The following is a 27,107-nucleotide window of genomic DNA, read 5'->3' as shown; positions in this document are numbered from 1 at the left end:
TATTTTCAAGGGTTTGTTGGCTTTTAATTTTTTTCTCTTTAGCTAACTGGTAATGACATACATGGCAAAAAAGACTTTTCTAAATCTCAGGCCTTTTCTTTCTTCAGAATAGCACATTTGCAATGACAAACCCTCCTTCAATGAAGAGAAGGTACCAAAGCTGAACTCTTATAATGGATCCTGCAACTAGTTCCACCAGTAAGAATGAGATGCTATTCCCTGGAGTTGGCCAGAACATGGGAGAAGGCACAGCTAATAAGAATGAGTGGAGGGGTTAGGGCAGTGAAAAGAGACGTTATGCAACAGCCAACCTTTTTACGCAGTTTCCTCTTCCACCCAGGAGCTGACTCCCGGCTGTGTTTAAGATTCAGGCATAATAATGTCTGTGTCCCACCCACCTCACTAGATTCTAAGTAAATATGTTAACTAGATGAGCACTTATTTACATTTAAAAACAAAGCCCCCAGAAAGGTGTAAAGTTTATTACAATCTCAAAAAAAAAAAGATGGAACAGCTACTGACTATGGAATAGTTCCTTATTTACAAGTTTACTGCAAGGAGGCACATTTGAATCAGCATTTCAATAATCAAAGGAATACATTTTTTTCTAGAAATAGCAGTTATTCCACTTTCCAGGTAAAAGATTATTGAAAACATTAGGTGCCTACCTCAATCAGAAACAAATGAATACCTTAAAAATATATTAAAAAGGATAACTGCTACTTAAACATGAATTTTCACAAAATTATTCTTGTGCCTAATTCAGACAATGTACTCAGAAAAGCTGCCGCCGCCCCCCCCCCCCAAAAGCAAAACATGAATTTGTCTTCATATAAGTACATGCTCTCAAGCTAATTTAAAGAAAGAAGTCAAATTAGGGTTTCCAGAGTTTGAGGAGTCCGTCCTCACTGTAGGTCGCAATCAGGTTCTGATGAGGGTGATGTGCAATACCGATCACATCCTTCTCGTGAACCTGGGGAAAGTAAAGCACAGCGTTAGGGTACACAGGTCTATAAAAAATCACTCCGAAGAGGCTTCCAGAGCTGAGTGGGAGAGAGTAAGAGTGAACCTTCCACTATTCACCAAAGGAATCAAGCTTAAGCCAGCCTCAGAAAGGGCTAAACACACACACAGTGTTTATCCAAAACACAGTGTTTTTCATAATGTGTGAATAACTTTGCCCCAAGACAGTGGCTGAGACCAAATGATTCCTTCTACTCAGTGAACCTGGACTGTCCAGGGCCCTCGGCTAGAGGACACTCTCCACCTCACCTTGCTTTACTTGCGTCTTAGATCAGTACTGGAGATTTCCCAGGGCAGGTGCACCAAAAGTTCACTCAAGAATGATACAAAACAAAAGGTTATTCTCTAACTTGGGTACGTACATAATTTTCTGTATGTTCACCATACCATGTCTTCCTGGACCACAGAGTTTACATTTTCCCTGCCCCCCTTGCATCTGGGTGTAGCCATGTGACTCAATTCTAACCAAAAACAAATGAGGAACAAATACAAGCCACTCCCAGATGTGGGTCTTAAAAACATCCAATATAGCCCTCCAGGTATCTTTCTTTCTTTCTGAGATCTTAAAGGACATATATTTCAAATGGCACAGCCAAAAAGATGGAGAAGGCCTGGCTGGTGTAGCTCAATGGATTGAGCGCTGGCTGCGAACCAAAGGGTCGCCGGTTCGATTCCCAGTCAGGGCACATGCCTGGGTTGCAGGCCAGGTCCCCAGTGGGGGCCAAGTGAGAGGCAACCACACATTGATGTTTCTCTCCCTCTCTTTCTCCCTCCCTTCCCCTCTCTCTAAAAATAAATAAAATCTTAAAGAAAAAGATGAAGGGCTACCCAACTCATTCAGTTAAGCTTCTGAAATCTGGGGACTGGTTATTACAACAGCTGGCATTAATTACTCCTTGTACTGACTCTTACAACATCAAGCTCCTTCAAAACATCATAATCAAATCATTTGATAGGATAATGTAAAGGTAATGTGTTTTTGAAAGGGCATGGACAGAATGAGCTCTGTCACTCTCAGGTGGAAGGAGATTGATTTGATTATGCGGTTGCCTCTCACTTGCAACCCCCTGAGGAAGATACGGATAATCTAGCTGGCTAGACAGGCATACTTTCTTCTCCTCTGCTTTATGTACACCCACCCTATCCATTTGAAGCTGAGGGCTCAACGAAGGATGACTTTTCTTGACAGAGGAGGTAATTACATACAATTACTTGCAGGTCCTTAATTTTATTTAGTGATAAAATTTTTTGTATTTTTTATACCAAGGTTCACACTGGTAGCAGTCAGGAAAACGCTTATTTCAGAGTTCAGAAAAACACAAGCATTAATTTCTTTAAATGGCCTGAAGTCAGTAATACTCACCGTCAAAGTTCTCTCCAGTTTGCCAGTGACTGTGCTAAAACAGTAGAGCACAAAGTCCTCCCCCACACAGTAGATCCATTCACCCCGGGGAGAGAGGGCGCAGCAAACAAAGTCACCACCTTCTCTCTTACCAGAGCTGAAGCTTCTGACAATCTACATCAAATCGCAGACCAAGACAAAAAACAAAACATCTGGATTAGCAGTTCTAATGCAGCAGTTTAAATGGCTATCTTTACATTGTTACTTTGTACTTTCGTTTACTGGCATTTTTAATTAGATCATCAATTCCATTCATCATATGCTAAATCCTGAGAAATATTCAATAGACAGGCTAAAGTCAGTGGCAGACAGAAATTTAGATTTCATACGTCCCAGGTCACCAATCTTGCTCTTTAGTCTATCGAGTCCTTTTACCCTGAGGCAAATTCATGACCACACATACAACAACTTCTAAGTCAGTATACCACTAGGTCTCAATGTTCTGTGGACCATGCCCCCCAGTTCCCACTTTCCAACAGAACGAGACACTCTCCCATGTGGGCTGGCACTGTGTCCAAGACCTTGCTTGCTCTATTTTACATACCATTTAAAATCATCACAAATCAAGCTGAGAGAAAACAAAGTGTAAAGATTATAAAAGGTTACAAAGCACAGGATTCCATTTATCCACCAGTCTCAAAATGACAAAATTATAATAATGGGAAACAGACCAGTGGTTAGGCTTGATGGGGAAGGTTTGAATATAAATGTGTATTATGAGGGAGTTTCTTTGGAGGTGATAAAACAGTTCTATATCCTAATTATGGTGATGTTACATAAATCTACATGTGATGAAATTTCATACAATTATTAACTTCCTGCCTCAAAATGAATGAATGTAAAAACTGGTGAAATCCAAATAAGACTGTATTTGAGTTAACAGAATTGTACTAATATCAATTTCCAGGTTTTGATCATTGTACTATGGTTATGTAAGATGTTATCATTGGGGAAAGGGTACACAAAAACACTGTTTTCTGAAACATCTTTATGAATCTAAACAAAATTTTTAAATAAAAATATCTTTAAAAAGTCATACAGAAAGCTATGAAGTGGACAGCTATGGCTGTCGTGCAGAGGCCCAGCAGATGCTGCAGACCAGCCACAGGTTCTAAACTACTCATCTGCATCAGTTATAGGGACTAAAGGAATACACAGCTCCATACACCACCCCCCAGGTCTTCTCCAATGCTCGGCAGAATCCCCACATGCCCAGGCCAACATTTCCATATCACACAACACATTCTCAGGGCCCGAGACCTCAACCTTGAAGTTTCTAATGTCCCTGATGCTATAAAAGTGAGGTTCCTTAGGAACCATGCCAATGTGCTGACTACAAATACATCATGAAGACATTGTTGCCCTTCTCCTTTAAGAGTTCTACCTTAGATCACATGGTAGCTAGATGTCCCAAGTTGGTGACTGACACTATCTCCCTCACTCAGACAAGAATTGTTATCTTCAAATTTTCCATGAAACTCAGCAAAGGCTTAAAGACAGATAAGAGACCCATTCATCCAAAGGATACAAAAGAAAGAGCAAAAGACACAAAAACCCTGGGGAAAAGAGATAACCTTTTGAAAAGCCAAAGTGTATAGTTTAAATAAGCACTTGAATAACACACACAGTGTATTCGGCTGGGAGGGCCAGGACCCGAGCTCTAGGCGAAGGCCCCCCCCTGGGGCGCTCACCTGCCCCTGCATGTTCATGATGACCACGGTGTTCGACCTGTTGCACACCACAAAGTGCTCCGGGTTTTTGGGGAGCAGGATCACGCTGTTGACAGTGATGTCTGTCCCTGCAGTGCTGCCCAGAGACTTGAAGGTATTTGAACATTCTGTGGTCTTCATATTCCAGATCTGCGACACCAAAATTTAAAGCATAAACAAATTCAAAGCATAAGAATCTCTATAGTTTGGGGATTTAAAACAATGAAAATTAGATTATTAAAAAAGAATAAAATTGACTCAGGAAAAAAATAACAACTTCTTGATTTTTCAGTCTAATCAAATACCTACACTGCCATATTTATAGTAAGCACTCATCTACTTGCTAATTAGAATAAAAGTCACAAAGCTAAATAATAAAAACCTTTAAAAATCTATGATCTTTTCTCATAAAATTTTTCTAATGAGCTACCAGCTTTAAAATTAGCTGTGTCGATACTGTCCTTCTCAGGAACTCACCCACACCTTTCTTTCCTCCTAGGTGTGCACGTAGCTCCTGTACTCTAAGGGTCCTCACAAGACTTGCAAACAGGGGAGCCATGGGCAGCAGCAGCTTGTCCCGGGCTAAGCCCCTGAATCTGTCTCCAAGGCCCCCTTTTCTACTGACTTTTCAGTAAGCCAATAATAGCAGCCCCTCCTTGGCTCACTTCTGTCATTGTGACTTCCTTCTCAGCGAGCCAAAGCAGCCCTGCCGTGGCTCAATTCTTCCCTATAACATTTCCAGAGAGCCAAAGCAGCTCCACCTAGCTGCTCTCCGGCTCCTTCTGTCTATTCTAAGCCCCTCCTTGTTTCACTGTTCCCAGCTTTAATAAATATACTCTCAAAATAAATAAATAAATAAAATTAGCTATATGTCAATACTGCCACTGTCATCAACAACCACAAAACTACCTCACCTGGACAACAAAATCAAATGGCGGCTTTTTAGAACTGCATGCTCAGGGCCCTGTTCCGAGTTTCTGATTTGGTGGAGCACAGGCATGTGCATTTTTAAAAGCTCCACAAGTGATTCTAAGTACCACCTGAACCACTGAGCAGAAGTCAAAATGTTGACACACACACACATGAGGATCCATGAAGCGGAAGCCACTCTTGGCCACCTACCTCTCCCCATGCAACATCTCTTTTGGTAATAGCTCTCCACCCTAATGCTTTTCACCCTGTCCCCCGGACTGTCATGAACTGAAGGGTTACATCAGACATTGTAGTTATTGACATCTGAGATGTGCTGAGAGGAGGGATGGACCAAATATTAATTGCATAGCCTTGTCTGGACACCACTCACTTAATGAGATGTAAATGCCTCAAAAGTATGGAGTTTGTTGTATTTTCTCTGTGCCTTCAACAGAGTTTAGCACAAAACAGATGGTGAATACCCACAAACAGGAGGAAAGTTGCCCACTAGTTGCCCCAGTGTTTATTTTCCTAATAAACACTGTAATCATCTGTCCCATTCTCCTCTCTAAAATCCCAGTTGCACCCTGGCTGGTGTGACTCAGTGGATTGAGAACCAGCCTATGAACCAAAAGGTCATTGGTTCAATTCCCAGTCAGGGCACATGTCTGGATTGCAGGCCAGGTCCCCAGGTGGGGCTGTGCAAGAGGCAATAGATCAGTGTATCTCTCACATATTGATGTTTGTCTCCCTCCTTCTCCCCCCCTTCCCCTCTCTCTAAAAATAGATAAATAAAAACTACCTCCCAAAGGCATTTTACATGTGCTGGTGCCCTACACATAGCACAAAGAGGGCAATCCCATGACTAAAGTACCAAGAGCTCCGTGTATTTCCCCATTCATCCTGAGGAAGTGTTATCTTCTACGCTCAGGTTTCTGATTCGATTCCCAAGCCGGAACAAACCTCAGAGCATGGTCTGACTTTTAGGCGTTTATATTAAAATGTTGAGGTCTTTTGCTAGAAAGCACTTACATAAGGCAATTTAAAAGCAAGTCCAGAATATATATGGGATGTCTCAAAGATCTTCAGCAATTTACTTTTTGAATTTCTCATCTTTTCAAGAAAACGAGGCCCTCTCTTAAAATAAATCTCTTAAGGTACTAAAGATCAGCGGACAGCTAAGGGCAGTATCTGAGAAAGGGCTTGGCTCTATACATCTCTGTCCCTCTATAAATGCTATTAGGAAGGCCATAAATGTGGGGGTCAGGGGTGGGATGAGGCTATGCAAAAAAAAAAAAAAAAAAAGATCCATTTATTTGGTCACTGAGTCCTTTGTGAATTGGTTGCAAGTGGACCCACACCTATGGCAAGATCAAATTTAACCCTGAAAGAGGGGTATGACTTAAATTTAGGACCCTATACTTTTCCCCTTTCCCTATACATGCTAAAATCTGTTTTGATTTTGTAGGTCTGAGATTTGAAGTTCCTAGGCCAATAGGAATTACCAATAGAATATTACTACTGTCCCAGACTCACCTCAATTATAGCTAAAATGGACAGTAAAGAGGTTTACTTCACTACAATTATCACCATTACCACCACTGAAACCTCTTCAGGGAAAAATGGAACAGAAACCCCCAAATACTTAACCTTTACAGTGCCATCAGATGATGCACTGATAATATAATGTCCATCTTGTGTAAATGTTGCTTCGTTAACAAAAGAAGAATGGCCACGAAATTCCTTCAGAGTTTTCCCAGATTTTAAACCATGAATTCTATCACACATAAAAGGAAATGAAAAGAACTATTAATATTCAATATGTTATGGTTGAGACCAAGTGCTGAATGCATTTTAGATGAATTATAGAAGCTCTTGTTATAATAGGTCTATGTATTTATGTATGCAGTATAACTTTTATTGTGTCAAACACAGAAAACCAAACAAAACTAAGATAAAGGTTGGCACAGAGACTGGAAGAAAATATGCCAATAATATCATAGGCTTCTGTTCATGGACAGACTTCTAGGTCTTGGCCGGGTCCCAGGCATCTCTATTGGTGATACGCCCTCTAACACGATGCAGATGCAGGTGGGTGAAGGCTCCAAAGGACAAAATCACAGCACTGTGTCAGCTGAACCCTGACTGGGGAAACGAGATCTCACATGCTCTCACTCTCCATGTAATACCATCCCAGTAAAAGCATAAGGAATCACAAGTACCTCTGAAGGGAGGCACTGCATCATATCAAACCCCAAGGAGGGCAATTTAGGGATTCTTACTTACCTAATTGTCTGGTCAAAAGAGGCACTAAGGATCTGACTGCTATCCTTAGAAAAGCTTAGACAGGTGACACCTTTACTGTGCGCCCTTTCAAATCTCCTCAAACACTGTCCACTCTGAATTTTCCACACCTTTATAAAACAAAATAGTAAAAACTTGTAAATAGTGTCCCACTCTAGCCCAAAAGCCAAGCCACACGCAGTGCTCACTACTGTACAAAAACAGCATTAAAAATGCATGCTAATAGCTGAATATGACGTGTCTGCTTCACATAGTACGATGATAACTGAATCCTTAAAAGTTAAACCTCTTTCCTTGTAAATTATTAAAACAAAAATTTAGACTTTAAGTTCACTTTGCAGAGACCATTTCTGTATTTTATCTAGCTCAGGGCATTTTACCAGCAATTAAGTACAAGCCACAGCTAATGAGCTGCAGTCCATCTCATTCCCTAAAAAGTAAAGTACAACATATATAAGGTGAGGCAGGGCGGGGGTATCCAGCAGAAAGGGCAAGAGCAGATCTGGACTGAAGTCCCACATCTATCACTTACTATGTGACCTTAAAGAAATTATTGGACCTCCCTCAGCAGAGTTATTATTTGGATTAAACAAAAAACAATGAAGTGATTAGCACAAAGTTGATGCTCAATAAACAGTAGCTATTCCTGAGCTGCATATCATATGCAGGACCCTAACTACCTCATGACAGAACCTCAAAATGCCCACATACAAGAGTTTGTGCCACTAATCCACACCTTGATTTTTCCATCTTGGGCCCCAGTTGCTAACATTTCTGTATCTCTGCTGAAGCACATGCAGAGGACAGCATCATCCATCATCATAAAGTTATCCTGGGCCTGGTACTTAAGATCCTAAAGGAAACAATGATAAGCAGTTATCAAAATAACACAAAACCCAGTTACCCCAGATCTCCACAAACTCACTGAAAGCAGGATAATGGCTTATACTTATGCTAATCTCCGAAGCAAATAGCAGTGGCATGCACACATGTTCCTAATAACAACTGACAATGCTGGGAAAAATTTTACACAATTCAAACTAACATTGTGAAACGTGCCAACATAATAGCCTGTATCTTTTGCTGACTAATCTTTTCTGAGCAAAAATTCCATCCAGTTTCATACTGTACATCTTTAATAAATCTTACTTACCTTAGGGGTATGATGTGAGAACCTAAGGTTTTCCCCCACCAATTCTCAGCTACTTTTCCTTAAATCATGTTACTGACTCATCTGTTTACTTGTGACTCCTATTTTATCAACCAGTATTGTTCAAATAGAAGTATCTCTGTATTTTTCTAATTATACACTGAGACTGCTTCATGGTTTTAGAAAAGACAAACTATAAACATATATATAAAGAAGAAAGTGAAAATTACTCCTAAATTCACTACTCAAGTACAATTTGGTACTCTGTGATGAAGATTACAATTTAAATTAGTGGATAGTCAATAAACAGCTACTTGGGAAAAAAGTTTCAATCTTCACTAACTTTATCTCCCTAAACAAATTCTAGATGGATCAAAATTTGAACATAAAATGAAACATAAAAAGACTAGAAGAAACTGTGGAAGAAAAGATGGATAAATATGATACAAAAAAACTTTAGGTATATAAAGACAAACCATGAGCAAAATCAAAAGACAAAAGTCAAAATTGAAAAGTATTACAAGGGTTGATTTCCTCAAACTTTAAAGAGCTCCAACAAATCAGTAAGACACAATCCAAAAGAAAAACGGGAAAATGATATGAACAGACATCACAGAATAGGAAGTATTGGTGGCTTATCACATATAAAAAGATATTCTCTCATCCATAATAACAGAAACACAAATAGTACTACAATTAGGTTAGATTTGGAATAAAAATTGTTTACATATACCTAGAAAGTTCCAGAAAGGTTACACAAAAAACTAGTAACCCTGGCTGGACCAAGGAAAGGAAATTACCAGCTGAGGGACAAGGGTGGGAGCAAGACCCATTAGTGAACAATTTTTCTATTTTATAAAACATTGTATCAGTTGTACATATCACCCATTCAAAAAAATAAATTTAAATTGTAAAAATAACAGATAATTTAAAAAGCAGTAACAAGTCATTGTTTCACTAGAAAGATCAATACATTTTAAATACTTTACCTTCCTGATTTTCCCAGTTGTAAAGTTCCATACTTCAATGAATCCGTCAACAGACCCAGTGACCAGATACTGACCATCTGGAGAAAATCGAGCACACTCCACATGTGATTTCTGACCAAACTGTTTCAAACGGAACAATGAAACAGATAAATCTTCATCTAACGGCCTCACAACAATTCTCATTTTAACCTTTTGAGAAACCTTGCCCTAGCATAATAAAGTCATAGGTAGCTTATTATTATGAAGTATTGGACATTTCTGTACCTGGACACAGAAAGATTGTGGATACGTTTTCTCTGACCAGTTTTATGTCTAGGCCCTGAGCTGAAACTAGTTTTTTAATGTAAAGTTGACATTTCCAAAGAAAAGTGGCCCCCAAAAAACTATTTTAGCATGGGACTTAGGAGAAAACTCCTGTTAACCCAAACAAGAAGCTTTTATCCGGATCAGTCGCTGTTAGCATGGTTTTCACATTCAACTCACTATGGCACTATATGTTCCTATTGTGCATTAAGGGGAAAAGTCATTTTTTCAAAACAGATAACTGTTTTCATACACTATTTTCTAAACAAATGTTCCATCAGTTTCTTTTCATGACCTTCTCTTAATTAAGTGATAATGTGTAGGTGACTAATTACAGGAAAATTAATGAAAGATGATGTGGACTGTTTACCTGGGAAATGCACCCTGATCATTTACCAGCAATCATGCTCCCAGTAACATGAAAACTACAGAACATTAGACAGATGAGTCCAGAGAAATGCTCTGTTATGAATTTCAACTTAGACGCCCACAAAGGAAAGTGTAATAAAAATCTTAGCCCAGCAGCATAATTGCGGTGGATTTCTATTTGTCTCAAGGCTTCAGCCAGAGTAAAAGTACTGCTCAAAAATATCTTTGAATGCGAGTCAAAACATGTAGCCCCAAAGAGACCAATTCAATGTGCTCAGCCAAAGTCAAAGATTTGAAGAATATGAATTATGTTAAAATCCATAAATTCAATGGGAGCAGAAACCCAGAGAGAAACTATAATATAAAAAAGATGCTGCCCTGACTGGTGTGGCTCAGTGGGTTGGGTGTCAGCCTAAAAACCAAAAGGCCATGAGGCACGTGCTTGGGTTGCAGCCGGGTCCCCAGTTGGGGGCATGTGAGAGACAACTGATCAATGTTTCTCTCCCTCTCTTTCTCCCTCCCTTACCCCCTGTCTAAAAATAAATAAATAAAATCTTAAAAAAAAAAAAAAAAGATGCTGAAGTAGCAAATATATTTGTAATTGTGGAAACTGCAGCAATTACTTGATTGTGCTTTTTCCTAGAAGAGTCTCAGATTTAAAAAAATAATAATAAACAACGAAAAAAAAAAACCCAAACACCCCCCGCCGCCCAAAAATCCAAGACCCAGCCATAGGATGATAAAATTATTTTCCTCAAACTGCACACAAGCCCACTTTACAGTCCATGCCTGATAATTTGCTGACATGCAGCAGGCAAAAACACAAATGTTGAACAAGACAAATATATTAACAGTTCACAGATAGTCCCAGGCTTAACCAAACAGCTAACCGTTCTTCCAAACGCAAGCTAACTGGGAGAAGTGCACGGTAGATGGTGGGCCAGATGTCAAATGTATGTCCACTAGGTTATACAACTGAGGGGTGCCATTGCCAGGCCACAGGACCCCAGTAGTGACCAATGGCAACACTGAATGTTGTCAGAGCTGGAGAATGAGTTCTGCTTCCTAAACCCAGCTCCTAGCATAGGGGCCTGACTGAGCAAGAACATGTTGAGTCCTCAACATATGATTACCAACGGGCTGAGTGTCTAAGGATCCTACCTTAATATGCCTACTCAGCTGTGTAGGAAACTTTTCTTCTTCCACATCTTTGACAGCTGCTTTGCCTCGGAACAAATCTATGGTCATGCCAGGAGGAAGCAACCCCTGGTGCTGCTGCCACTTCAATGCCTATGAGAAAACAAATGTACAATAATCCATGTGGGTGCTTTTAAGATCTGATCCTGATTGCTCAAAGCCAAGCCCGAAGGGATGACATTCAGAGGACACTGTGAGCTACCTAGAGCCAACCATCTTTGGCCATCTACACACAATTTTTTTTTTTAATTTGTTGAGGTGACAGTGGTTAACAAAATTATACAGGTTTCAGGTGCATAATTCTACAACTCATCACCTATACACTATATTGTGTGCTCTTCACCCCAACTCATGTCTGTTCAACACCATTTATCCCCCCATACCCTCCTCCATTTCCCCCAATCCCTCTCCCTCCAGTAGTCACCACACTTGTCCATGTCTATGAGTTTTCTCTTTTTTTCTTTTTCGTTCAATCCCTCCACTGCCCCCAGCCCTGCCCCCACAGCTGTCAGCCTGCTCTGAATCTGTCTCTGTTTTGCTTGTTAGTTCATTTTGTTCATTAGATTCCATACAACACAATCTATGTTACTCTGTGTGGAATCATTAGATTCCAAACAGATTCCGCACAACACAATCTATGCTCCTATGAACAAAGGTTCATCTCAGGGTGGGCTGAGGATTCTGAAAGCCATCAAGTCCATCTTTCCACACCTATTTTGTTTTATTATGAATAAAATTTGGAAAACAAAAATCTCCCATAGTTCCAACATCGAAACACAGCCACTGTTAGCATTTTATGTATTACCTTCTAGTATTCCTCCCTTACACATGTGTTTAATTAATGTAGCTGTAATTATACTATGTGTAAAGTTTTAAGTTTTTAAACACTTTTTTAAGTTGATTTTAGAAAGAGAGGGGGAAGGGAGATAGAGAGACAGAGATAAGGGAGAAAGGGAGAGAGAGACAGACGGACAGATATCAATTTGTTGTTCCGTTTATTTATTCATTGGTTGATTCTTGTATGTGCCCTGACTGGGGATCAAACCTGCCACCTTGATGCATCTGGACAATGCTCTATCCAACTCAGCGACTGGGTCAGGGCTGTTTATAAAGTTATATATTCTCCTGTTTTCATCTAGTATCAAATCATGCTATGCTATAATTAACATTTCAATGGCTGTTAAATATATCCTATCTAGTGGATATTTAACAATTTAATTAATATATTAATGGACATTTACACACTTCCAATATTTCACACATCTAAATAATGCTGCAAGGAACACCTTTGGACATAAGACTTTTTCTGTTTTGGGAAATATTCCCACCTTAGAATAGACTCCTAGAATAGGAATTATTGAATCCAAAAAAAGAAACATGAATGGTTACAGCTCTTGATATATACTGACTAACTATTCTCCCCAAAAGGTGCCAACTTCAACAGTGCCCACAACTACGTTATGGAGAGTTGAAAGAATCGTGGACATTGGAGACAGATGGCCCTAGGCTACATCATTTGCCAAATGTTATTTTGACTCCCCATTTTATGAACTAAACAAAAGTAAAAGCCTAATTCCTAGAGTTCCTGAATGGATACAACAAAATAATATACGTCAAGTCTATATAACCAGTACATGGATCAATGTTTATTCCTTCTTCCTTTTGTTACATCAGGAAAACTCAACTGTTTTGGATATCATTTTAAAACTCTACTAATTTACCTTGGCTGGTGTGGCTCAGTGGATTGAGTATGGGCCTATGAACCAAAGGGTTGCCAGTTCGATTCCCAGTCAGTGCACATGCCTAGGTTGCGGGCCAGGTCCCCAGTTGGGGGTGAGCAAGAGACAACCGACCTGTGTATCTCTCTCACACTGATGTTTCTCTCCCTCCCTTCCCCTCTCTAAAAGTAAATAAATAAAACCTTTTAAAAAATGATGTTAAAAAAAACACAAGAGCTTTTTTTCCCACTGAATTGTTTAATAACTGACTAATGGTGATACATAGGAATGCAATAACTTATATCTGGCAATATCACCAAACATTTAAATTCTATGATTATGATAGTTGAAATATGTAATATTACTAAATATTATTAATTTTTTCTTTCCAAAATCCGTGTTATTTTTCATGTTTTACTGAAATAATAAAAAAACTTGTATCTCTCTCACAACCAAGATTACTTTAGCAAGCAAAGCTATCATTTAGATTCAAAGGATAGACAAAGAGCTCCCCAGACAAGAAAAAGCTAAAAGGAGTTCATCAGCACCAAGCCAGGATTATATGAAATGCTAAAGGGTCTTCTTTAAGAAGAAAAAAAAGAAAAAATATGAACAACAAAATGGCAATAAATACACACCTGTCAACAACTGAATCTAAAAAACAAAGTGAAAAGCAGTACAGAAACAGACTTAAAGATACAGAGAACATTTTGACAATTGCCAGATGTGAGGGGGGTTAGGGGAATAGGTGAAAAAGGTAAAGGGATTAGAAGTACAAATGGGTTGTTACAGAATAGACACGGGGATGTAAAGTACAGCACAGGGAATATAGTCAATGCTACTCTAATGTCGGATGCAAAATTTATCAGGATGATTACTTAGTAAGTTATGTAATGTCTAGTCACTGGGTATACACCTGAAACTAACAAAATAATGTGTGTCAATTGAAATTGAAAAATAAAATAAATAAAATAAAAATAAACAAACTTGTATCTCCTCAGGGCCTCTCTCCAATCAACGTGTACTCTATGCTGGCTTTTTACCATGAGTTTATAATAGTTTCAAATCACTCCCGTCTCTAAATGAAAAGAATCCCCTCTCTTGCCCTGTGTTTAGCCATTGCCCTCCCTCTCCACGCCTCCTCACTGTCATTGTCTCCCTTTAACAGCCAAGCTTCATGGGCCATCTACACTCATTATCTTCAATGTCCAGTTAATTCAATCCCAACTCACAGCAACGTACTGTCTGCCTCCTTTTTCATTGGAAATGCATCTCAAATATCCTAACAGGCAAAACCAGACTCTTTTCTGACATTAAACTTCCTCATGTTCTCTGTTGCTGCCAACTCTGATGACCACTCATCTTCCTGAAACTCCTCTCTTGGCTTTTCTAACCCTATTCTCTCAGCTTCCCTTTTCTCTCTCTGGCTGTTCTTTTCTATGTTCACTCTGTTGACTGTACGTGTTCCCTATAGCTTTCTTCTCATATTTTTACTCTTCTTATTTCTTCATGCTTTCTGAGAGTAATCATATTTACATGTGTGGCTTCAACCACTATTGCAATTTATAAATCTATAGATCTCGCCAAACCTCAAGGCTGAGGTCTGGATTCACAGTGGTATTTTCCAAGACCCTCAGTGGATGCTTGGAACAAGACAGTACTGAATCCTACATATACTACTTTTTCCCTATACATGCTTATGATAAACTTTAACTTATAAGTTAGGTACAGTAAGAGATTCACAACAACTAGTAACAACAGAATAATTATGACAGTACTATAAAAGTTATATGAATGTGGTCTCTCTTCAAATAGCTTGTGCTATACTCACCCTTCTTCTTGTGATGATGTGAGCTGATATAATCCCTATGTGATGAAATGAAGTGAGGTGAATGACAAAGGCATTAGGCTACTGCAATGGTTACGTGAACATCAGCCCCCAGATACATTAACAGTCAATGTGATAATCAAGATGGCCACTAAGTGACTAGAGGGCAGATGGTGTTTACAGCATACAGCACAGATATTCGGGACAAAATGATGATTCAGCCCTGGCTGGTGTGGCTCAGCGGACTGAGTGCTGGCCTGCGATCCAAAGGGTTGCTGTTCCAGAAGGTGAGGGACAAATACCATATGATCTCACCTTTAACTGGAACATAATAAATACAAGAAAAAAGGAAACAAAATATAACCAGAGACACTGAAGTTAAGAACAATCTAACAATGGTCAGGGGGGAGTGGGGAGGGGACAGTGAGGAGAGGGGATTACAGGAACTACTATAAAGGACACATGGACAAAATCAAGGGGGAGGGTGGAGGTGGGGGAGGGAGGGGGTTTCAGCTGGGGTGGGGTAGAGGGAGGGGGAGAAAAGGCACACAACTGTAATTGAATAACAATAAAAAATTAAAAATTAAAAAAAACAAAAAAACAAAAACGAAAAAAAAACAAAGGGTTGCTGTTCAATTCCCAGTCAGGGCACATGCCTGAGTTGCAGGCCAGGTCCCCAGGAGTGGGTGTGCAAGAGGCAACCACACAGTGATATTTCTCTTCCTCTCTTTCTCCCCCTCCCTTCCCCTCTCTCTAGAAATAAATAAATAAAATCTTAAAAAAAAAAAAAAAGATGATTCATGTCCTGGTGGGACAGAGTGGGATAAAATGAGACTTCATCATGCTACTCAGAACAGCATGCAATTTAAAACTCACAAATTGTTTATTTCTGGAATTTTCCATTTAATATTTTCAGATCTTTTAATGCAGGTAAGGGGGAGGGCACTATACTTATACTGGAAGTCTCCACTTGTACATCCCATAGGAACTTCAAAATGACTACATCCAAAAGTGATCACCTCCCCATCCCTAGTGCCCACCTCCATCCATCCCAAATACTCTGCCCTTCTTGCATTCCTTACCAAGGTACTCAAGCCAGAAACCTGAAAGGGCAACCCAGAGGAAAAGCCTCACTCACCCCTCATATCTAACCAATTAAATGTGGAGGAACACATGAATTTATTTCCACTCTCTAGAAACTCTACTACAAGGACAATAAAATAAACACAAAAGTATATACCAAAAAAGACAAACATGGAAGAAGAAAAAACAGAAGATAAATGTCAGTAAAATTTCAGATACTGGAAAGTGAATGAACCAGTGGCAACCAAGAACAGAGAAAAATGAAACCTAACTATATAAGGTGAGGACGAGGAAGCCACAAAAAAAAAAGCCCCTACCTTGCATATTCCAGAAAGATTTAGGAATTGGAGGTACCATGTACCCCTCAAGGATAAGGCAGGACATGAGGCAATGATAAAATACGTATTGAGAGCAGTTAGCTCCTGGGACCTCTCCCAACCCAGTGCATCAGGTGACTGCCTTGCCCCAGCCTCAAGAGAAGTCAGGTGGTTTATTTTCTGGAAAAGTTGAGATCCTGGGTGCTAGAAAACAAGATAGAACTGAGGGGTAGTGAGTAAGAAGCTACAATGAAAAGGGGGATCCACTACAAATTGGTATGCTAGACAGTGAGGTTTCTCTACTCTCCACCCCCACCAGTTTCCTCCCACCTGTGGCTCACAGGACAGTTTATACTTCTCCCATGTAGGAAGCGAGAGGACTAGCCTCTGAAAAAGCTGGTGAGTCCAAGAGAATATACCTATAGATACTGATATACGAAGATCCTCACCCATTCATTCCAGGTTGAATCTTATCAGTTTCCACCCCCTTCCCACATTGAGTTTCCAAATAACTTTTCAACATTTCACTCTTAAATATGAACCAACTACCAAGAAACCTGAAATATTTCAGCAAAGTTTCTAAACGTGGGCACCTAAACAAGCGGGCAGGGAAAAAAGGGACTCGGAGAAAATGAGGAAATGCAAGGAGAAAAATAATACTTTCAGCACTTGAGTAAAGAGAGATAAGAAATATTCCATACACAAGTCTCAAAAATTTACCTCAATGTACCCTTTCTCAGGAAGTTACTAGAAGTACTCCATCAAAACAAGGGTTTAAACTATGAAAAGGAAAAAAACAAAAAAAAAATGCCCCTAAAAAATATGCCCCAACAAAAGAGGGAAAGAATTCCAGGAGGAAGGTGAAAGAAGTCCCAGTACAGTAATTGTGCAGCAAGCCAAGAGAACCAGTCCTGATGGAGACGAAAGAGAAGGGCCTCAGGGAGGGTATCAGCAAGAGGGGAAGGGAAGCACTTTTTACGAGGTCGGAAGGATTCAGGCTAAGCTAGCAAGAGGTAACAGAAAACCAGGCAAAAAAAAAAAAAAAAAAAAATCAAGCAATGACTGCAAGGAATCATAGAAATTATGTAAGAAATTAAATGTACCTATTTTTGGCTATGAGTAGTACTTATGTAAAGATAATAGGACTTTCGGTCAAGGTTGCAGCATAGGCAGACACGCTGACCTCTTTGCACACCCACATCCAAATTACAACTAAAATATAGAACCAACACTCAGAACCATCAGAAATAGAGGTAAATGGAAGTCTGACAACTACAGAATTAAAGCACATCTATCCAGACTGGTAGGAGGAGCACAGATGTGGAATGAGCTGGCCCCACACCCACATGTGGTGAATAAAAATTCGGGAGGGATATCTTGGGAACAAGGAGTCCCAGACCCACACCAGGTCCCCCAGCCCACGATGCCAAGCCAGGGACATAAGTTTCCACAACTTCTGGATGTAAACCAGCAGGGATTGAGTCAGTGGAAGAAACTGCAGGAGCCCCAGACAGTTACTCTTAAAGAACCCACACATGGACTCACCTACTCAGACTCATTCCCTCTGAGCTCCAGCACCCAAGTAGCAGCTTGAACGGCACAGTCTGAGTGGTATACAGGGAGAAACGGAGTTGTCTCACATCAAGGACAGCAAAGGCCACTGTCCCCTTTCGAAACCGTCTCCCCACAAAACTGGTAAGCTGGTGCCATATCTGAGACTCCATGAATGCGGTTAACACGGTTTGACCGCCTTGGAGATCCACAGAGGCTCTGCCCCACCCAACTTACCAGCTGCCCAAGCTGCTTTTCCATATGAATGGCTGGTCTTGGCTCCTAAATCCTATCAAATGAGCAAGAACTGGCTTCAGTGAGCCCTAGTGGCAGCCAAATTAGAGTCACAGCTTGGCTTCACCTGGGAATCTCCAAGCCCAGCACAAGTAGCAGCCATCACAGATTCCTTTATAGCTCAGGCAGGGTACCCCAGGAAAAACAAAGGTGGGGGCTGACCTTGGCCTGCATCACCCAGGAAACCCCAGGGACAGTGCACCCAGTGGACAGCTACAGACCATTTCAGAGCACTACCACCCTGCCCCTTCACAGCTGATCCTCCATGGAGGGTGGAGGTTGGTGGTCAGTGGTCACAGCCAATCTTTGCCGCTGACTGGCCTGGGAAAATCCCTCCCACTGATCTGCCAACAGCAACCAAGGCTCCACTATAAGAGGAGGGTGTACTCAGCCCACACAAAGGGTGCACCTAGAGTACCCAGCTTGGGTGATAGGGGAAGCTGTCCCATTGGACCCTACAGGACACCTAGTACATTAGGCCACACTACCAAGACATGGAGTCAAAGCAGCTCTACCTAATACATAGAAACAAACACTGGGAGGCTGCCAAAATGAAGAGACAAAGAAGCATGGCCCAAATGAAAGAACAGATCAAAACTCCAGAAAAAGAGCTAAATGAAATAGAGATAAGCAATCTATCAGATGCAGAGTTCAAATCACTGGTTATAAGGATGCTCAAGGAACTTACACAGGACCTCTGCAGCATATAAAAGATCCAGTCAGAAATGAAGGATACACTAACTGAAATAAATATTTACAGAGAAACGACAGTGGAATGAATGAAGCCAAAAATCAAATCAGTGATTTGGAACATAAGGAAGCAAAAACCAACCAACCACAACAAGAAGAAAAAAGAATCCAAAAAATGAGGACAGTATAAGCGTTCTCTAGGACAACTTTAAGAGGTCCAACATTCACATACATCATAGGGGTGCCAGAAGAAGAGAAAGAGCAAGATATTAGAAATTATCTGAAAAAAGAGTGAAAGAAAACTTCCCTAATTTGGTGAAGGAAACAGACGTGCAAATCAAGGAATCACAGAAGAATCCCAAAGAAGATGGATACAAAGAGGCCGACTCCAAGACACATCATAACTAAAAGGCCAAAGGTTAAAGATAAAGAGAACCTTAAAAGCAGCAAAAGAAGTTAGTTACCAGATGGGAGTGGGGAGGGGGAGAATGAGTGGAGAGGTGAGAGGATTAAGAAGTACAAATAGGTAGTTACAGAATAACGGTGGAGATATAAAATACAGTATAGGAAATGGAGTAGCCAAAGAACTTATATGCATGACCCATGGACACGAACAATGTTGGGGGAATTGTCTGAGGGAGTGGAGGGTGCTGGGTTGAGAGGGAAAAGGGGGCAAAATCAGGACAACTGGTATAGCATAATCAATAAAATAGAATAAAAAAATAAAGATAATAATAGTGTAAATACTAAACTGATTTAATCAAAAGTTGTGATATAACTATATTGAGAATCTGAAGAAAGAACATGAGTGCATTCTAGGGAGTGAATATGAGGTAAATCATCTTCCAAAGTCAATAGCTAATGTCTTAAAAAAGAAAATTCAAGATATAATAGCATAAACATAATACTTTATTTATCTATGGAGATAAATGCCAGGAGAGTCAGAAGTGACTGTAAGAAGTAAGACTCAGGAAAGGAAAAAGACAGATGGGACTATTTTTCACTAAAAGCCCTAAATTTTGTATATCGATTACTTTCATAAAAAGTAATTTAGGAAAAAAGCAGCTTAATTTTGTATCTGAGAAGCAATACAAACCTGGAACAAACAGCTTTTTAGCCCTCTTCTAAGTGCAGATTTAGTGCAAAAAGGCTATTTACAGCTCTGTTAATCGCCTGTGCCCTGTGCTACTTATAAAACAGCTATTAGGCCCTGGCTAAGTAGCTCAGTTGGTTAGAGCACTGTCCCAATATGCCACGGCTGAGGGTTCAATCCCCAGTCAGGGCACATACAAGAACCAATGAATGAATGCATGAATAAGTGCAACAATAAATTAGTATGTCTCTCTCTTTCTCAAATCAATTTTAAAAAAACTGACTGTATTACTCTAGGTAGCTCTATATTAATAATGACATTAGTAAATACTACCACAAATTTCAAAAAAATCACCACCAGCACCTACCATTTACTATGTGTTTACAAGGTGTTAGGCAATATAGGAAATGCTCTAAGTGCATTATATCATTTAATCCTTACTACAACGCCGCGATGAGTAAACGGGATCAGAAGAGGTAGGTAACATGCCCAAGACCACGTAGCTCGTAAGTGAGAGAGCTTGGATTCTAACTAGGGTTGACATTTGTCCCAATTTGCCTGGGACAGTGTCCTGGCACAACGATCAACAGTGCCCTTAAGTTACACTGGACTGACTGGTAAGTCCTATGGTCACTCTAACTCTGACTCTAGGGCTTTTGCTCGTAAGCCCTCGTCTATACTGCCTCTCCCAGGAAAGATGAGGGCGGCGCGGCACAGCCGTTAATACGGAAAGCTCTACCAGTCATCCTCCACACTCAGGGTGCCTGGTATCTTTAGCTCCCGTGCACAGTTTACATACAGGGTGATTTCAGTTCCACACACTCTGACTACCTGTCCCAGCAATGCCATGAGACGGGATGGAGGCACCACACTGACTTCCCCAGCTAAGGCCTGGGCAATTGCTGCTCTTCTCTTCTCTTTGCTACTTCCATCTGGGTATGCCTGAAAAAAGGAGAGGGATTAGCATCATTACCAAGCAATGGCTAGAAGATATGAGTGTGCTTAAAAAAACAACAGTCATAAAGCAGAAACACTCAAAAAGGAAAACATGGAAAGAAGCTTCCCAGTTAAACAGGGGATTAATGAAATTAATTAGTTTTTTAAAATGACTTTCCATTTCTTCCTACTTGTATTTCAAAAGTACGAGCTGGGAGAAAACTGATGTCAGCCAATCCACACTGTTATTTCTGAAAAGAGTCCGTGTAAACCATGAAAAACAACCAGGGTTGTTTTTACAGTTTTTAAAAAATCTGCAGAGCCAAGGATTCTTTCATATTCTTTGGTAATTCCTTTCAGTCAAATGACCCCAGCCCAGAAGTTCTTCACTACCTCTAACTTAAATCTGGTCTTGGTAATCCTGTATCCTCGTGGTTTCTGAGTTTACCCTAACTTTCCATTATCCAATGTCTATTAAATTCTTCCTCCCAATTTGACTAGCAAAAGGCTTAGTGAGAAAGAATGAAAATATACTAAAAAAAAAAGGTTTTGAAAGAATAAAAGAGTATCAGTCACCATACTTTACCAGTAAGCATCATCAGCTGAGAAGTAAAAGGATGAGCTGTGCCCTGGCTGGTGTGGCTCAGTGGATGGAGCACTGGCCTGCAGACCGAAGGACTGCCAGTTCGATTGTCACTCAGGGCACATGCCCGGGTTGCGGGTCACGTCCCCAGCGGGGGGCAAGTGAGAGGCAACCCACTGATGTTTCTCTCCCTCTCTCTCCCCCTCCTTTCCCCTCTCTCTAAAAATAAGTAAATAAAATATTTTAAAATAAAAAGTAAATAAATAAAAATTTTTAAAAAGCATTAGCTTCTAAGAACTGAAAGAAAGAGCTGGAAGGAAACTGCAATCGCCAGTGGCAAGGGACACAAATGCACAGTGAATACCAGCAGTCAGGTAGCACTTACAGGCCAGGCAAGTACGTGGAATAATGAAGAAATGATATCAGAATAGACTTTCTGCTTCTTTACTAATTGACACACAAGCCTCTGCAAAAGGGGTATGTGAGGAAGGGAAGACCCTCCAATACTCAGAAAACTGGACAAGATTAATCTCTAACATATGCAAATTTCAAACAACATATATAAATAGAAAAGTCATTATAAAAAATTAAAATCACAAATGTATCCAATAAAATGGTTTAAAAAGATTGCATTATTGTATGTTTTCAAAATTAACAAGTTTCTTTCTGTTACCATAGTCATACCTCACGAGGATCAAAATAAGACCTGGCCAAGAGGTTCTCCAGATGAATATACCGCTCTGGCTGCGTCTGCTTTAACATGATCATAGGGTCAGTCTGTCTCAGAAGTGACCTGGCCGCCCCCAATTCACGGAGCTCTATCAATTCCAGAACAACCTGGGAAAGTGAAAGAAAATGGCTATTTCAATGCATTCTCTTTGTAATACATCTTTTTCAGTACAATTTGTTGTGCAGAAATTACTGTCAAAGTAATTTCCTATATTGGGAAATGCCCCTTTTCCTTTTTAGATGGACAACTGAAATAACTGTAAATAATAACTTCAATATTTCAACTCCCATCCTCCATTTTTATCTACCAAAATCCTCTCCTCTCAAGCCACTTTTTTCAGAATATGGATGCTGACCAAAACTAAAGATGTTAATATCTCCACGGGCTCCAGAGAAATCTTTCTCCAAGTATCAAAATTTTCTTTGGGGAATTACTGAACTCATGCGGATTGTAAAGAAACAAACCAACTACCCTACTTTTACAAACAATACTACATTCCTGTATACAGAAAGTCCACTCTGTCCTTTCGTGTGATGTCTGTCCTGGTCTCCTGGCACAGTGCACCTAAAACCCCTGAAATTTCACCAGTGATAGCAGTGTCTTTGCTACTAATGAGCCCCCTGCAACACTCTTGAGTTTGTGCTAAAAGACAGCTCAGGATGGGGGCTGGTGACCAGAAAGACCAACCATGTGATTATAAAGTTGAGGCTTTGAGCTAGCCCAACCTCCAGAGAGCTGAAGATTGAATGAAACCCCATAAAACCCCCAGTGGAGCTTCCTGGTTGGTGAACACATGACTGTGCCAGGTGAAGGAGACATTGAATCCATGGACGGAAGGCACTGGAAGCTGTGTTCAGGATCCTCCCAAGACCTCACCCTGCGTGTCTCTTCTCTTAGCTGGTTCCAGCCTGTATCCTTGATAATAAAACTGCACTCATAAATATAGTGCTTTCCTAGTTATGTGAGTCATTCTAGTAAATTATCAATTCCAAGGGGGTCATGGGGACCCCCAAATTTGTAGCCAGTTGGTCAGAACTGTGGGCGGCCCGAGACCCTAAAGTACATCTGGTATCTGAAGTATGGGCAAGCTTATGGAGAACTGAGCCCTTTACTGGTGGGGTCTGCACTAACTTTGAGTGGTTAGTGCCAGAACTGAATTGCAGTATGCTAGTTGGTGTCAGAATAGTTAGCATCAGAACAGTTCACTGAATGATCAATTAAGAAATACTTTCAATTTGAGAAAATCTTGGCTTTTCCAAGAAGAGAGGGGAAAAAAAATACAAAGTAGCACTCAAGCCTTGACAGTGTAAGCTTTAAGGGCTATTACAGCCCTATAGTGCTTGAAGGAATGCTCACTAATGCTTCCCAGCCACGGGGCCCTCAATAAACCAACCCACGGGAATACGCTTACCTGTTCATAGAGGTCAATGAGGGTTTTGTCTGGCAATTTCAGAGACTGTATGGCCTGTAAAACAGTGTCCCAGTGGCCACTATTAATGTCAGCCACAAAACTCTCGATGCTGTCCACGGTATTCAGAGACACAGTCGTCTCCTCCTGTAAGGTGGCTAACGCCCGGTGTAAACTGTTCTCCTTCAGGTACTGCATGATCAGTCGGATCACACTGAAAAAAGAAAGCATGCCATCCAGTTCGGGGACCCTCACTCACTGGAGAGACCACAAAATGAAGCCCATGCCAGCTTATTTCTCCTCAGCCATCTTCCTTTCACTGCCGACTTTCCCTTTCTTTATCATACAGGAAAAACTTTTCTAAAAACACAGAATCTAAGTTACAGGGGACTTTGGGGATCATCTATTACTACCTCCATCTCAGAAATGGGAGAACTAGGGTTCAGAGAAGGGAAATAATTTGCCCAATGTCTCAGTTAAAAAGGGAGTTGGTACCGAAGTGACCCTCTTACTTCAACGCCAGAGATCTTTCTACTATGCTAAGTTTCTTACTGATTTGTATAATTATATTTTTGCACACTTTAGTGAACTATTTAAACCAAGCATAGTCACTGACTAGTGTTCAAAAATACTCTAAATGCTTGTACGATTATTTGGTTCCTTTTTAAAATGACAATCAAATATGTGAACTGAGATTTTCTTAACATCTCGGGGATTTGTTGAACACAACTAAGGTAGAGCTATACTGTATGTAAAAGTAAAGCAAAGCAAAGCTGTGTGTCCTCATTTGCAAAAATAACACCGACCTTCTGCCTTCAGTTTCCCAAGGAAGAGAGGAACCAGATAACTGCCAAATATTGAAAGAATAAGCAACCATTTTCAACATGTGATGGAAAATATATTTATACTTAAACACGTTTATAGTTAAAACATCTTCATCTTGCACTTAATGAGTCTAGTGAAGAATCTGTTCACATAGACTGTAAAAGCTCACTGTTTTCCTTCTCCTTTCTTATATGTGGCTCACACTATGTTTCTACTAGACGGCGCCAGTACAGAGGCTCAGATTGTCATAGGGAAGGTATTTCAGAATGGAATTTAGTCAGTTTACTCTGGGGAGAAATATCAGTCATAAAATAATAACCAATGTTTATTATGTATTTACATTACACCAAGTACTCCTCAAAACAATCCTATAAGGTAGGTTACTATGTCCATTTTACAGATGAGGATCTCACCAAGTAACAAGTAAGTGGGAAAATGAAGATTCAAACTGGCAGTGTGGCTCTTGAGCACACATCCCTGACGGGAAAGCAAACACTCTCATCTTAAGAATCCCTGTAGAAGGAAAATGATTACTGCTATTTACTGTAGTCTTTTTCCTCATGGCTCCTTTAAGAGACACTCAGGTTTAGATCCCTACTATTCTAGTACCTACTCTCTTCCTTAACACACTTCCATTTGCATTCCCTAACTAAGACACTCTCCTTGAAAAGACCTCTTATTTGGCATCATCAAAATCAAATTTACTTCCTTCAAACACAATGTAATACACAGAGTTTAAAACTCTGGAGACCAGCTGGAATTTGAATCAAAGTATTGTCACTTACTAATTGTGAGCTTAGGCAAGTCAGTTATCTCTGCACCTGTTTCCTCATCTGCTAAGGAAAATACCTACTCTGCAGGCTTGGTGAAAGGGTTGGCTATACTGCTTATACCATGACCAGCATAGAAAATGCTTAATAAATAGTGGCTACTATTGATAATAAAAACGTACAATGGCCCAAGACTGGAACAATGGTTGGTGTCCATTATTATTCACGTCCAAAAGCATGGGATCCTTCCCAACTCCTGCCCTTGACTTAGTTGTCTTAACTCCAGCACTCTTTATCACTCTTCTTTATTTTTCTCCACAATACTTATCATCATCTGTTAAGCCTCATATTTTACTTATTGTTTCTGTATGTTGTTTGCCTTCACCAATCACTATGTACATCGTTAAGGACAAGGATTTTTGTCTGTTTTGTTCATTACTGTATCCCCTGGGGTCTACAATTATACATAGCAGACTTCAGTATTTGGTGAATAAATAAACCTCCTTTCATCCTATGGCAGGTTTTTAGGAGAAGTCCTCTCCCTTACACTCAGGACACAAATGTTATGTCTGATGACTTAATTATTAAGTGTTGGCAAGGTGGAAGATGATGTCCTGGAAAAGTTCACTGAAGACCTCCTTTAATCACTCATTAATCCCCGCCCCCGCCCCCATCTATCATTCTTCTGGCCCGACCTCCAGATTGTTTCTCCTTTGTAGCTACACAGAACTCACAGACGACCCAAAATTCAGCGCCACATAGAGCCTGATATAATAGTTAGTTGTTCATTCATTACAAAGGCGGTGAATGAGCCTCTACGGTGTGCTAGATACTGCAACTATAAGAAAAAAGAGCCTCCAGGCGCCCACACAGGCTAGTAGGGTGGACAGAAAGCGACAATGCTGGGTTAAATGGTGTGCAGAGGAAAGCAAACCACGTAAGCACGTAAAAAACGAATCACACTTATTTAACGGGGGCAGGAAGAGCAGGAAGGCTGAGTCCAAGCCCCCTTGCGCAGGTAATCAGACCGGAGCCCAGAATGGAGGAGTACTCTGGTCAGTCACAGAGAGCGCCGCCAGGAGTTGGCGACGGCTAGAACTCAGGTCTTCAAGGAGCCGGCCCCGCGCCGCCTCCCGCGGGGCTTTGGGCTTCACGTCCGCTACTTCCTCGTGGGCCCGCCTCCGAGGTAGCCAGACCCAAGAAACTTATTTGTGGGTAAGGAAATGCTCCTCCATCCCCGAGCCTCTCGGACGCCTCCCGCTGAGCACCTTCCACTCTGCACCCTTCAAGTCCCGACCCCCGTCACTTCCCGACCATCCATCACCGCAGGACTCACTCCGAGGATTCGATTTCGATCGACATTGCGTTATATTCCCGGGCGCAGGCCCCAGTCCACTCAGGCCTAGCCGCGCAACACACCAACGACACCTCCGGCGGCCAATACGTCACTTCCGCTCGACATCCGCTGCCCGCCCGGGGTGATGTGTACAGAAAAGGGGTGTAGAGTACGTGGGGGGCGGAGCCTCTAGGGGCTGTCAAAAGTAGGAGACGGCGTCTGCCCTACAGAATTCTCCACTCTCTTCCCTGGAGGAAATGCGTACTTAGAAGCCATGGATGGAAATGTTGCTTTCATTTGATGTAATTAGTTGATTGGATTTAAAGATAGGATTGAATTTACAATACTGGAAGGTTAATACATTCGAAACCAATGAAACACTAGCAGGTAGAGTTAAGAATTAATTAATGGCTGTGGCTGGTGTGGCTCCCTTGATTGAGCACCAGCCTGCTGGCCGAAGGGTTGTAGGTCCGATTCGGGTTGGGGCACATGCCTGGGTTGCGAGCCGGGTTCCCAGTTGGGGGATGTGCAAAAGACAACCACATACTGATGTCTTTCCCTCCCTTTCTCTAAAAGTAAATAAAGTA

At 40.8% G+C, this 27,107-nt stretch overlaps 1 protein-coding gene across 2 annotated transcripts; it reads right to left on the bottom strand.

Moving 5' to 3' along the window:
• SMU1 (SMU1 DNA replication regulator and spliceosomal factor) lies at positions 1 to 26,646 on the bottom strand. Of its 2 annotated transcripts, XM_045195192.2 has the most exons (13): positions 26,521 to 26,639; positions 24,828 to 24,927; positions 23,593 to 23,803; positions 22,136 to 22,288; positions 20,764 to 20,874; positions 11,323 to 11,451; positions 9,490 to 9,609; positions 8,087 to 8,203; positions 7,333 to 7,460; positions 6,697 to 6,823; positions 4,117 to 4,284; positions 2,387 to 2,539; positions 1 to 973 (listed from the first exon to the last, which is right to left on the bottom strand). In XM_045195192.2, exons 2-13 carry the CDS (start codon positions 24,914 to 24,916, stop codon positions 875 to 877), a joined length of 1,605 nt encoding a protein of 534 aa, XP_045051127.2. In that variant the 5' UTR covers positions 24,917 to 24,927; positions 26,521 to 26,639; the 3' UTR covers positions 1 to 874. The 2 variants fall into 2 exon arrangements, with proteins under 2 accessions (XP_045051127.2, XP_024415827.1); XM_024560059.4 differs by lacking the exon at positions 24,828 to 24,927 and having other exon boundaries at positions 26,521 to 26,646.
• Positions 26,647 to 27,107: the final 461 nt, after the last annotated feature.

The sequence above is a fragment of the Desmodus rotundus genome, chromosome 1, assembly GCF_022682495.2.
Source record: "Desmodus rotundus isolate HL8 chromosome 1, HLdesRot8A.1, whole genome shotgun sequence".
Taxonomy (NCBI): Eukaryota; Metazoa; Chordata; class Mammalia; order Chiroptera; family Phyllostomidae; genus Desmodus; species Desmodus rotundus.
Note: the sequence above shows the minus strand (reverse complement) of the source record. Positions and strands in the feature narration are given on the sequence as shown.